Source organism: Malus sylvestris, chromosome 1, assembly GCF_916048215.2.
Source record: "Malus sylvestris chromosome 1, drMalSylv7.2, whole genome shotgun sequence".
NCBI classification, from domain to species: Eukaryota; Viridiplantae; Streptophyta; class Magnoliopsida; order Rosales; family Rosaceae; genus Malus; species Malus sylvestris.
In genome coordinates, this window is record NC_062260.1 from 13,179,736 (window position 1) to 13,193,119 (window position 13,384).

Genomic DNA, 13,384 nt, shown 5'->3' on the forward strand with positions numbered 1-13,384 from the left:
TCGAAGCATATACAAACAAGTTTGACGGTTGGATCGTTGAAACTAGTTTCGCAAAATGCATATCTCATCAAAACAATAGATTCACTAACACTTAAGAGTTTATTCATATTTTCATTAAATATAACATAAGATTTTGTGGTATCCACTAGTGTAAATATTTTAAATTGAAGATCGAATTCATTAATTATATTCATATAGAGTCAAGGAGTGTAGTTGTAAAAAAGTTTCAAAATCGGAGTTAAAATAACTGTTAAATCGTGATTTTTCGTTTGTAACCGTAAAAAAATTTTGTCCTGTTACTTGATCTCTGAATGTTTGTTTTTTTTGCAATTTTTGGCATATGCGATCTCGAAGTATATACAAACATGTTTGACGGTTGGATCGTTGAAACTAGTTTCGTAGAATGCGTATCCCATCAAAACAATAGATTCACTAACACTTAGAGTTTATTCATACTTTCATCAAGTATAACATAAGATTTTGTGGTATCCACTAGTGTAAATATTTTAAATTGAAGATCGAATTCATTCATTGTATTCATATAGGGTCAATGAGTGTAGCTGTAAAAAATCATCAAAATCGGAGTTAAAATAACCGTTAAATCATGATTTTTCGTTTATAACCGTCGAAAAGTTTTGTCCCGTTACTTGATCTCTGAATGTTTCTTTTTTGCAATTTTTGGCGTATGCGATCTCGAAGCATATACAAACAAATTTGACGATTGGATCGTTGAAACTAGTTTCGCAAAATGCGTATCTCATTAAAACAATAGATTCACTAACACTAAAGAGTTTATTCATATTTTCGCTAACATAAGATTTTGTGGTATCCACTAGTGTAAATATTTTAAATTGAAGATCGAATTCATTCATTGTATTCATATAGGGTCAAGGAGTGTAGCTGTAAAAAAGTTTCAAAATCAGAGTTAAAATAACCGTTAAATCGTGATTTTTCGTTTATAACCGTCAAAAAGTTTTGTCATGTTACTTGATCTCTGAATGTTTGTTTTTTTTGCAATTTTTTGGCATATGCGATCTCGAAGTATATACAAACATGTTTGACGGTTGGATCGTTGAAACTAGTTTCGTAGAATGCGTATCCCATCAAAACAATAGATTCACTAACACTTAAGAGTTTATTCATACTTTCATCAAGTATAACATAAGATTTTGTGGTATCCACTAGTGTAAATATTTTAAATTGAAGATCAAGTTTATTCATTGTATTCATATAGGGTCAAGGAGTGTAGATGTAAAAATCATCAAAATTGGAGTTAAAATAACTGTTAAATCGTGATTTTTCATTTATAAGCGTCGAAAAGTTTTGTCTCGTTACTTGATCTCTGAATGTTTGTTTTTTGCAATTTTGGCGTATGCGATCTCGAAACATATACAAACAAGTTTGACGGTTGGATCGTTGAAACTAGTTTCGCAAAATGCGTATCTCATCAAAACAATATATTCACTAACACTTAAGAGTTTATTCATATTTTCATTAAATATAACATAAGATTTTGTGGTATCCACTAGTGTAAATATTTTAAATTCAAGATTGAATTCATTCATTGTATTCATATAGGGTCAAGGAGTGTACCTGTAAAAAATTATCGAAATTGGAGTTAAAATAACTGTTAAATCGTGATTTTTCGTTTATAACCGTCGAAAAGTTTTGACTCGTTACTTGATCTCTGAATGTTTTTTTTTGCAATTTTTGGCGTATGTGATCTCGAAGTATATACAAACATGTTTGACGGTTGGATCGTTGAAACTAGTTGTGTAGAATGTGTATCCCGTCAAAACAATTGATTCACTAACACTTAAGAGTTTATTCATACTTTCATCAAGTATAACATAAGATTTTGTGGTATCCATTAGCGTAAATATTTTAAATTGAAGATCAAATTCATTCATTGTATTCATATAGGGTCAATGAGTGTAGTTGTAAAAAAGTTTCAAAATCGGAGTTAAAATAACCGTTAAATCGTGATTTTTCGTTTATAACCATCGGAAAGTTTTGTCTCGTTACTTTATTTGTGAATGTTTTTTTTTTTTGTAATTTTTTGCTGATGCGATCTCGAAGCATATACAAACAAGTTTGACAGTTAGATCGTTGAAATTAGTTTTGTATAATTCGTATTCCATGAAGTTCAATGGTGTGTGTGTGTATATATATATTTATTTATTTATTAAGTAGATTTAAATCTATTTATTTTGTATGTATAATTATTATAGTTTTTAGGGGTATAAAATTATATATATATATATATATATATATATATATATATAAATATAACTAGAGTACTACTAGATCCACCCCAGTATCCTATTTTCCCACCCACATGGTAATCCCACCCACCATAGAAAATTAAAAAAGTAAAATGTTATTTCCCCACCCACCATTATTCCCAAAATAACCATAATATATATTTTTGTAAATAACTCTGATATATCTTTAAATAATATTATAAATAAATAAATAAAAATATAAAAAATGAAAGAAAATGCAAGACCTAAGACCTAGACATTCATCATCTCCTTCACACTTAATGCCGCAAAAACCCCGGATCCCCAAACCACTCTTCTTCCTCCTTTTTTTGTCAAAACCGCAGATCTCACACTCAATTCTCTTTTTTCTCTATTAAAGTTTCTCGCCTTCATCTAGCACACGCCCATTCCTTCCTCCAACCTTTCTGTCGATTCTAATCCAAATCTTTCCCAACCTCTTTTCACCAAAGATATCACACCCCACCCACAATTATTTATTTATTATTTTAATACTGAATTAAATAGGGGTTTAAGAGTCTTCTTTTAAAATGATAAATATGTTATTAACATTTTCATTAAATGATGGGTGGGGAAATAAGTCACCGGGGTGGGAATATCACCACTCTATAACTATTATAGTTAATATTTTGGGGGTATAATTATTATAGTTAATTTAATATATATATAATTATTATAGTATTTTTTTAGGGTTAAAAAATTATTAAATTAATATTCTGCTTATCGTGTATCGTGTTACCCACGTGTATACCCGAACCAACCCGTTATCTTAACAGGTGCTTATCGGGTTACCCGATAACGACCCGTTTCGTTATCGTGTCGACCCGAACACATGTTAATTTCGTGTCGTGTCGTGTTAATTTCGTGTCGTGTCGTGTCGGATTATCGGGTCGTGTTAGGAATTGCTAAGCCTAATTTTGACTATCATCGATGCCATATAAAAACATCGAAAAGTTGTTCAAATTACTCCTCAATTGAGGAAAAAGTAAATAAGAGAAATGGTTCATGAATTAGGTTTAAATTCGAGTTTTGATTCTAGCCATTGTTATTAGTTTTTTGTCTAAACTATGCACATGAAAAGTGTGTGCTCATTTCTATGTTGCTTGATAATCGTATTTTTTGAATTATCTAAATATTTGAGAATGTTTTGTCACTTAGTACCACGGTCTAATGATATTCTCTTTACTTGCAAGTGAGAGGTTATGTTTGATTCTTATCAAATGCGAATTTGAATCACATTATTGCTAGTATATTGTGAGGTTTAGCCGCTCCCCACCCATTAGTGTAGATAATATCATTTGTTAAAAAAAAAAGTATATGAGAAATTTTTAATAATCTTACACAATTTTTTTAATTCTTCTTTCTAAGGAGGTGCTTATGAAAAAAAAAAGAAACAAATCAATCATAATTGAACAAGAAAATCTAAATCCCAAAGATAAAAAAATCTAGGTATTATTTCATAATAAAGACTTACTTAGGAGATAATTTAGGATATAAAATATAACACTATAATTGATCAAATCTTAAAACACTCTTAATTATTTCATCATCCAACATTTTGATACAAATTATGCTACCAATCTCGTGCACTATATCATGACTATAGAATTCATCGTGAGACTCATATCAATCAACATGCGTGAAAACATCATGCGGCGCAGATGCTATCCTATTGTCACAAGAGGTATTCATCAATTTACCCCTTGAACTTGTAAGGTTTGGCCAATTTCCCCCCTCAACTCTCATAATTAGTCAATTTACACCCTACTGTTAAATTTTTTAATTTTTCATCCATTCTTTTGTTATCTTCTTCATTTTCTCTGAACTTTCTCTTCTTCTTCCTTTTCTCCAAGTCGAGCCCGTGCTGGTTCCACCGGCACGATTTTCCCAGCGAACACCAAAAGAAACAACCGGAAGGATCTAAGCTCGTAGATCCGCGTTCACTTCTGGAGATCCATCCACTCCTCAATTTTTGGCGAAGGTGAGGGAGAAAGAGGGGTTGGACCAGAAGGCAGAGGACGACGTTGTTGTAGAGGGGAGTGGCAAAGAGCTTGGCGATGTAGGATGCCAAGTTCTTAGGCGCAACCCCATTTCGTAGAAAACTCACCAAAAAAGCTGCGTTTTGGTAGCTAAGGAGCGTTTAGGTTTTTGTTCCTCCAACAATCATAAACCCTCCTCTCACAGTGAGCTTTTCTCTCATCCCCCTCTCTCTAAAAATGCGGCCTTTACAGCCTCTGCAACTCTGACGGCTCTTGCTCCATTACCTTTCCACCTCCTCTTCATCGCCGTCATCTTCCCAAACACTCTAAACCCACTTTCCATTTCTCCCCCAAAACCCCACCCATTTCCACCATTCCCGACCCACCATTGTCACCAGAACAAGCTCCCACTTTCTATCTCTACCTTATTTCTTTCTCTGCCCCACCGACCCAAGATCCAGATCAGTCCGAATTAGCTCAGTCTCTCTCCTTTGAGCTCCTACATGATTCTAGCTCCGACCCCCTCTCCATAACCCAACGCCTCCAATTGAGCTTCTCCCACATCACCCCGACAACTCCCTTGGTCCTTAACGTACTCAATCAGTCCCCCGAGGCCGGACGTACGATTTTAGGGTTTAACCAGTGGCTTAAGCCTAGCACGAGCTCGGCTTGGAGAAAAGGAAGAAGAAGAGAAAGTTCAATAAGATAACAGAAGCATAGATGACAAATTTAAAAATTTAACAGTAGGATGCAAATTGACTAATTATGAGAGTTGATGGGAGAAATTATCCAAAATTAGAGTTTAGGAGGGAAATTGGACAATGTTTACAAATTCAGGAGGTAAATTGATGAATATCTCTTGTCACAGATACTCAATGGTAAATGTAATAGCCACGTGGCAAAATCCAAACAACGAAATCACCAATGATCAGCGGTCCAAAAGCGCCAGAACCTGTTAACCAGTTCCCCCTTTCCCACTGGTCAAAATCGTCCACTTGCATGCCTACCCCACATTCGCGTATATATACCCTTAGCTGCCCAGGTCGACCTGGGCAGCTTTCCCTCCTCTTCCGCGGCCACTCACAATCGTGCTTCCGCGTATTCTCCCCGCTGCCCGAAAATCCCGGTCAGCCACGGTCCAGCGCTCACATTCTCCTCTTTCAAGAGCTTCAACTGCTTCTTTTTTCACAGACAAAAAAGGAAAGAAAAAAACAATTAAATCGAAAAAAAATTTACAAAAAGTAAATTAAAATTTGCGATCCTATAAATTGATCCGAAGTCACAGTCAGTAGAAAGAAAGCGTCGGTTTTGGTCGTTTCGCAGAATGTGGAGGGCAGCGCGATTCGCCGCGTCGCGGCTGAGCAACCGGTCGACGAGGCCGTTCTCGACTGCGATTCCCGGCCCCTGTATGGTTCACAAGCGCGGCGCCGATATTCTCCATGATCCATGGTTCAACAAGGTTGTTCCGATTCACCCTTTTTTATTTTTTTGTTTTCTGCAGTGTGATTTGAGTTGATTTAAAAAAAAAAAAAAAAAAATTTTAGTTGATGTAAACGATAGAACTGTACAAGGAGTGAATTTGTACTGCTTTTCTTGAATCTTTAAGCATACATTGTGATGATTTTATAAGGTGAAGGTGGAATTTTTCGTCGCGGTTCGAAGAAATTTTAGTTCTGGATAGTGATGTAGAAGTTAAATGGATCGAAAGGATACTTTTTTTTTCAATTTTTGAAGTGGATGGTGCTTGAAATTTGCTGAATTTGTTTGAACTGTAAAATTTGATGAATTTTTTGTTTTTGTTTTTTTTTCACTTGTTTAATTCTCTGTTCTGAATGTTTGTTTTCATCAAGAGCAGGACACTGGATTTCCGTTGACTGAAAGAGATCGACTAGGACTTCGCGGTCTCCTTCCCCCTCGTGTCATATCGTTCGAGCAGCAGTATGCTCGTTTCAGTGAGTTTCTTACATAATTTCTCCAAGTAGAACATATTTGTACATTGTTTGACTATGAAACTTATGTCCTAGCAAGGAGATGTTTTGTGATTTTTTTTAGCATTGGCATTGAGGGTTTATGCAATGACATTTTCGTGTGGTTTAACTTTTTAGTGGAGTCTTATCGGTCGCTAGAGAAAAATACTAAGGGCCAGCCAGAAGGTGTTGTGGCCTTGGCTAAATGGAGGATTTTAAATAGACTGCATGACAGGAACGAGACCTTATACTACCGAGTAAGTTTGGTTTTGAATTTGTACATATCAACAACTTTATGTAATCTATCATCTTCTGATGTGGTTTTGGATGACGCTCATTCCCAGGCCCTTATTGACAACATCCAAGATTTTGCTCCCATAATCTACACTCCTACAGTAGGATTAGTATGTCAAAATTATTCTGGGTTATTTAGGCGCCCTCGTGGAATGTACTTCAGTGCAAAGGATAAAGGGGAGATGATGTCTATGATCTACAACTGGCCAGCTCATCAGGTAAATGCTACCAGCTTTTTTTTTTCTCCAGGTTTTGAGCCCCATATTGATAACTTCTAATGATCTATATTTTTAACTCCTTAATCCTTAATCCTTAATCTTCTTGTTCTTATAGAGGACTTAAAACACCCTCACATAAACTCTATCTCTCTTTTTGTCAAAATGCAGCATATCTTGATGGCTTCTCTGTTGGGATTATTTTTTATTTTGTAGACTCCAAAATAATAACTTTCTGTTCTACTCCCTATGTTTCTAGGCCTTTCGGTTTGTAGTTGGTATTCATTTTCACTCTATATTGCAGGTAGACATGATTGTCCTCACAGATGGCAGTCGTATTCTTGGCCTAGGTGACCTTGGAGTTCAGGGAATTGGAATTCCGATAGGAAAACTTGATATGTATGTTGCTGCAGCTGGTATTAATCCACAAAGAGTATGTTCTCTCTCTTTCTCTCTCTTGGAGTCCACATCTTATGTTTCTACTAATATTCATGTTACACTTGTGTTGGTAAAATAAATTATTCCGGTAGATCTTCTGTCACTTAACCTATGTACCTCTATGACAGATACTACCAGTTATGCTAGATGTTGGTACTAACAATCAAAAGCTACTTGAAGACCGTCTTTGTAAGTAATATATGAATTCAAAATTTTCTGTTAATTATACTCAACCAAACACAACAGTGCCACAGTGTTTACAAAGCATTTAAGTTCCTGTAAGGAAAAGTTGTAATGACAGCGACTGTTTACTGTCTTTTTCTCAAGCATGACTTTACCCTATTAAAAGTTATACTACCAAAATATGAATCAGAATAAATATGCAGTTTGACTACATATTACAGTTTAATAAAAAAAAATTAAATTTTAATAAATTTCTGTTAATTATATTATGTTATACAACTTTTCGAATTTATTCTTGGCTTCTTTTCCATCTTTACATTGAATGACTGGACTTAATGCTTCAAAACTTTCCAGTTTACATCATGAGGATACCTTTTCTCATGATTTTAATTTGATAGATTTAGGACTTCGACAACCTAGGTTGGAAGGAGAAGAGTACATATCAATTGTTGATGAATTCATGGAAGCTGTTCATACACGTTGGCCCAAGGCCATTGTGCAGGTCTATTTTTGAGATGCATTAACCTTTTATATCAGTTTGGTTTCTCCTTCCATATTAACTTGATTGTTTTTACTTTCATCAGTTCGAGGATTTTCAAATGAAGTGGGCTTTTGAAACACTGCAACGCTATCGTAGAAAGTTTTGCACGTTCAATGATGATATACAGGTGATAGTGTGGCTTTCTGTCTTTTATGTATATGCAGTGGAATACAGATTTCTGCTAAACTGAAATAAGTACCTCTGATAGTTGTGCTTCCATGTATTTTAGGGAACTGCCGGTGTTGCACTTGCAGGACTACTAGGAGCTGTAAGAGCGCAAGGTCGACCATTGAGTGACTTTGCTAAACAAAAGATAGTTGTTGTGGGAGCTGGCAGGTACTTTACATGCTCATTCACTCTGAACAATTCATATATAGGCTATTCACTGGTTGCCTGTGCATGTTATTGGCACTTTGTTCATCCTTTTAATTCACTCTTTTTTACCTTTCAGTGCGGGACTTGGTGTTCTTAACATGGCTGTACAGGCTGTTGCAAGAATGTCAGGGAACGGTGAAGCTGCTGCAAAAAATAACTTTTTCCTGATTGATAAAGATGTATGGCTTTATGTTTTTTCTTTAAGATTCACCACCATTATGTTAAACGGATTACATACATGTGCAGCAAATTAATTCTATAACGACCTTATGGTTTTGCCAACTATTTACTGTAGTTACACACATCTTTATTGATATTGCTACCCTCCTGGTGTAAGGAAAAGAGACATGGAATCAGCTGTGTTCTCAAAACTATTTTGGCCTTTGATGTATGTTTCTAAGTTTATCTGAAGAATCACTAAGAAAAGTTGTTTGGGTGCAGGGTCTAGTTACAAAAGAGAGGAATAAGATTGACCCCATGGCTGCACCTTTTGCTAAAGATCCAGGAGCAATTGATGGGCTTAGGGAGGGAGCTAGTCTACTTGAAGTGGTAAATCTCAAAGGACTTCACTGTACCCTCTATCACAGAAAGTGGAATGATTTTAATATAAGAGAATCGAATCACCTTGCTTAGTACTAGTTATCCACTCGATTTATATATCATAATATAAACATCAAATGTTTCGCACTCAATTTCGTGCAGGTTAAGAAGGTCAAGCCTCATGTGCTTCTTGGTTTGTCTGGTGTTGGCGGTGTTTTCAATCATGAGGTGGATACTTTCTCAATAACATTTGGTTATATTTATAATCATCTCTTAAACTAGATCACTTTACTGAAGATGATTTGATTCTGTTAATGTTTGTTTGTCTGGTGTGGCCTTTTGCTAATTGGTATGTTGTTAGTAAACTATATGGGTTTTTGTGTCAGCAACTAGCATTCACGCATAATGTTTAAACAATTCTTTTGGAATGAATATAAGATTTGCCAAGAGAGATAAGCCTGTATATGTACATGCCATAGATTTATAAGAATATCCATGAGAGACAAACCAAATCAGACTTTCGTTTTCAGTGTTACTGATTCAGATTACATGATTTATGATTTGATAACTCAGTTTATCTTTTTTTAAATATAATATGTGTACGCTCAATGTATATATTAAAAAATTTAGGTCCTGTGAGGCTTAGCCTCACGCCTTGCCCGGGCTATCCCTCGGACGCCTCGCCCACGCCTCACGCTTTTAATACATTGACCATGATTCAGATACATTGATAATTTAGGTTCATATTATAGAGCATTTGAAAAATTCATTGCTCTTCCCTATTTGTTTACAGAAAATATTTTATTTCCTTTTCTTTTAAGATGGTTTCTTATAGTTGTTGGTTGGTTTTCATATAGGTACTTAAAGCAATGCGAGAATCTGATTCAGCTAAACCTGCGATTTTTGCTATGTCAAATCCAACCATGAACGGTTTGTTCCTCTGCGCCTCATCAAACCACACAATTACCTTATGGCACCTAGATTCGTCGCTGACTCTTTTTTCCCTTTAACATTGGAACAGCTGAATGCACTGCTGAAGATGCTTTTAAGCATGCTGGTGAAAACATAGTCTTTGGAAGTGGAAGCCCTTTTGATAATGTTGATCTTGGTATTTTCCTTGTTAACAATGTCTTTATGGTACCGCAACTTCTGAAGTTTTTTTTCTACCTGAGTAGTTTGACCTTTAACTGTTCTAATTATGTTGGCAGGCAATGGAAAAGTAGGCCATGTAAATCAAGCAAATAACATGTACCTCTTTCCAGGGTTAGTTTCCTATATCTTAAGATTTGAGCTAACTATGCTTATACTTCAAAATACCAATATGGTTTTTTGGCTGCCTTCAATCCAGGATTGGTTTAGGAGCACTTCTCTCAGGAGCTCGTATTATATCAGATGGCATGTTACAAGCAGCTTCTGAATGGTAATCACATAAAACTTGGTTATTTCCTTGCTCAAACCTACAGTTGGCATGTTACAAGGAGCTTCTGCACTCTCTTTTCTTCCATGTTTACAATGTCCTATCTGACTGAGTCCAAGATCACATGAAACAGTGGTTTTGAAGATTTGTTTATGTGCTCTTGTTACATTCTTTAAGACAGAGTAATTCTTTACTGGTTAAAGCAATTAAAATGCCTTTAGTTCTCTACACCCTAATAGCTGGGATTAGTGTTCTACTAGCCAAGTGATATGGAACTTTCACAGGCAGTATATATCGTATACATACGATTTTGGTTATATGACTTTTGCCATCTCATTACATGTTGCACCTAATTAATTCCCATAGGCTGTAACGTGGGAAGGTCTGTCAATTTGGGGGTGGCTTGTAATGTTTTATTCCTTATCTTGTTAATTTGCATGCATTGAGGAAACTCATTTTTACCGCATCATGAAATAATAGTAATATGATACCTCACATTACAAATTTATTGTCACTGCAATAAGAAATGTTAAATGAGAACATCATTTGAGCTCAATTTTGCAATGAACTTCATTCAAGCTCAATTTTCCAATTAGTTTCTGACACAATGATTCTGTCCAGCCTCGCTTCATACATAACAGATGAAGATATCCAGAAGGGCATCTTGTACCCATCTATTGATTGGTAATATTTCTCACCTTCCTTGCGCATTTCATTTTATTAGTCTAGCATACCAAACAGGATTGGAAATTTGTCTGACTATTCCTGTTGTATATGGTGTAGTATCCGGGATATAACTGTGGAGGTTGGAGCTGCTGTCCTCCAGGCAGCTGTTGCAGAAGAACTTGCAGAGGGACACTGTGAAGTCGGGCCCAAAGAGCTCATGAACATGTGCAAAGTAAGAACTTACCTACTATCTTTTACAAATTCAAAAGATCTTATACAAAAAGTTGCACAATGGAAAGTGAGTTTAGATTTAGAAAGCAAACTCGAAAATGTTGCACTACTTTAGCATAGAGAAAGGAGGACACCGTTTTAGGGGGAAACACACACATTCGGATAATGCTACTCTAATAAGCATCTAATAGAACAACCATAACCGAGTACCTTAGCATGTAGGGTCCTAAACCCTCATTGCCTTCAGTATATCTTGATTTGAACCATCTCCGTCAAGTCACTGCTCACAACCTTAAAAAAATTAAAATTTCTCTGTTGAAGTCAAAGGAATTATCGGAATCGTAGAACTAGGGAGCTGTCAATCTATATGGATAATTGAATGGCTAGTACATATTCATACAAGCTTTTGTTAGTACCAATGCTAATTTCGAATTCAAGTTCTAAAGTCTCTTGAATCTTTTGTTTTTATCTATTCCACGTAGGAGGAGATTGTGGAGTATGTGACTCGCAGTATGTGGTTCCCGGTTTACAGCCCTCTAGTTCATGAAAAATGAGGCTTTGGTGCTGTACCGCGCCCGATACAGTGCGGTCAGATGCTATATTTTTTGCAGCTCAGGCATCAATAGTTCTGCAGTCAAGCAACTTATTTCTTGGCCTGTCTTTATAAATTCATAATTTACAAGCTCGGAGAATTAGAGGACATTGAAGGGAACAGAAATAAGGCCCGCCCTTTACTAAATTGATAAGAAAGTAGCAATTAGAAGCCCATTTGTTTGAACAACGCATTGATTTATGTGATCAAAATTATTAGTGGTCTTTGTTTCCAAACATCTTTCGACATGTTACTTCAATTTGATGTTAAAACATTTTTTATTTTCTGGACTAAATTTTTTTTTCCTCCTCTTTCCATATCCTTCTCTCTTTTTCTCTCACATTTTTTATTTTGTCATTCTCTTTCTATATAAAATTAATCTAATATGTTGACGTGACTTAACTGTGATCATTCAAATAGATTAGGAGAAAAGAGGAGGAAGAAAAAAAAAAGAGAATCCTCCTCCTTATTTTCTCGAGTGGTTGAATATTCTATGAAACATCTTTGACATGTTACGTCAATTTAATGTTCAAACATCTTTTTTCTCTCGAGTAGTTGAAGATTCTCATAGAATAGGAGGTGGTTGGGATTTTATTCTGGTCCTTTAATTTCATTGACCTTAAATGGAACGTTCCACTCAATAATACAGGTTTTAAAAAAAAAATCTAATCGTTGATTTTTAATCACATTCAATGGTAAGAAAAATGTGAAGTTTTATAAAAATTTTAAGGTTCATTTTCATGTGGAAGATGTTCAGATGAAGGTCCATCTTCCACCCACCACCAAAGCGACTAACTTGCAACTTTATCTATATGCAAAATTACAACAAAAATGTTATTATTATCATTTATTTGTACCATCTCACTAATATAAATGAGACTCACATGTGTTAGTGAGTCATACATTTATTTGAGAGATGATATAAATTGATGGTAAGTTAGGCGGCTAGTTATCATTCTCATTAATCTCTAAGCGTTTGAAAATTAAAAAATGACACATAGACCTTCTTAGGTGTTCGCCTAGCCTGCCCAGGTGCTCGCTTATGCTGCAACTCTTACTTAAAAAGAAAATTGATAACTTTCATTTTGGATTTTATTTTTGCTCAATAAATTAAAAGACTTATTGAATACTTGGATGAACTTTCATTACACGCTTGTTCCCCATATTTTCAATATGTTATAATACTTTAATCTATATAACATTTTATTTTGCAATTTATATATACCAATACAACTAAGTATTCTTATAAGTATAAGTAGGCACATATTTCTACGATGTATAATAAAATTACTAAATCTTCCTAGTCTGCCTAGACCCTGCATAGCCGCCTAGGCGCTAGACCCTAACTCACCACTCGACTAGCTTCTAGTATCCTTTAGTAGGCACATATTTCTACGGTGTATAATAAAATTACTAAATCTTCCTAGTCTACCTAGGCCCCGCATAGCCGCCTAGGCGCTAGACCCTAACCTACCACTCAACTAGCTTCTAGTATCTTTTAGAACCTTACTCAAATTACAATTACCATTTGAAAGTACTTCAAATGCCAAAGAATTTTAGACTCATTTGTTAAAATTACATTGTAAGAATACTACTAACCAATGAATTACTGAAGTGCTAAAAAAACTACGACGTAAACACTGAAAATGATCTACAAATACACC

At 35.3% G+C, this 13,384-nt stretch overlaps 1 protein-coding gene across 2 annotated transcripts; it reads left to right on the forward strand.

Moving 5' to 3' along the window:
• The first annotated feature begins 5,353 nt into the window (after nt 1–5,353).
• On the forward strand, nt 5,354–12,015 carry LOC126623689 (NAD-dependent malic enzyme 59 kDa isoform, mitochondrial-like). 2 transcript variants are annotated; one of them, XM_050292656.1, is made up of 19 exons: nt 5,358–5,720; nt 6,117–6,213; nt 6,367–6,485; nt 6,573–6,740; nt 7,042–7,170; nt 7,304–7,364; nt 7,757–7,860; nt 7,943–8,026; nt 8,129–8,235; nt 8,351–8,453; nt 8,716–8,823; nt 8,977–9,042; nt 9,672–9,744; nt 9,836–9,922; nt 10,023–10,077; nt 10,163–10,234; nt 10,853–10,915; nt 11,015–11,129; nt 11,611–12,015. In XM_050292656.1, exons 1-19 carry the CDS (start codon nt 5,586–5,588, stop codon nt 11,680–11,682), a joined length of 1,818 nt encoding a protein of 605 aa, XP_050148613.1. In that variant the 5' UTR covers nt 5,358–5,585; the 3' UTR covers nt 11,683–12,015. The 2 variants fall into 2 exon arrangements, with proteins under 2 accessions (XP_050148605.1, XP_050148613.1); XM_050292648.1 differs by having other exon boundaries at nt 5,354–5,720; nt 11,015–11,664.
• The last annotated feature ends 1,369 nt before the right edge of the window (nt 12,016–13,384 follow it).

What these genes read in the sequence shown, in the direction of transcription:
- LOC126623689 (XM_050292648.1), top strand. Translation starts at nt 5,586, where the DNA reads ATGTGGAGGGCAGCGCGATTCGCCGCGTCGCGGCTGAGCAACCGGTCG. An exon ending in AACATGTACCTCTTTCCAGG is followed by an intron (nt 10,078 to 10,162) that starts GTTAGTTTCCTA and finishes CCTTCAATCCAG; the next exon opens with GATTGGTTTAGGAGCACTTC. An exon ending in TTACAAGCAGCTTCTGAATG is followed by an intron (nt 10,235 to 10,852) that starts GTAATCACATAA and finishes GATTCTGTCCAG; the next exon opens with CCTCGCTTCATACATAACAG.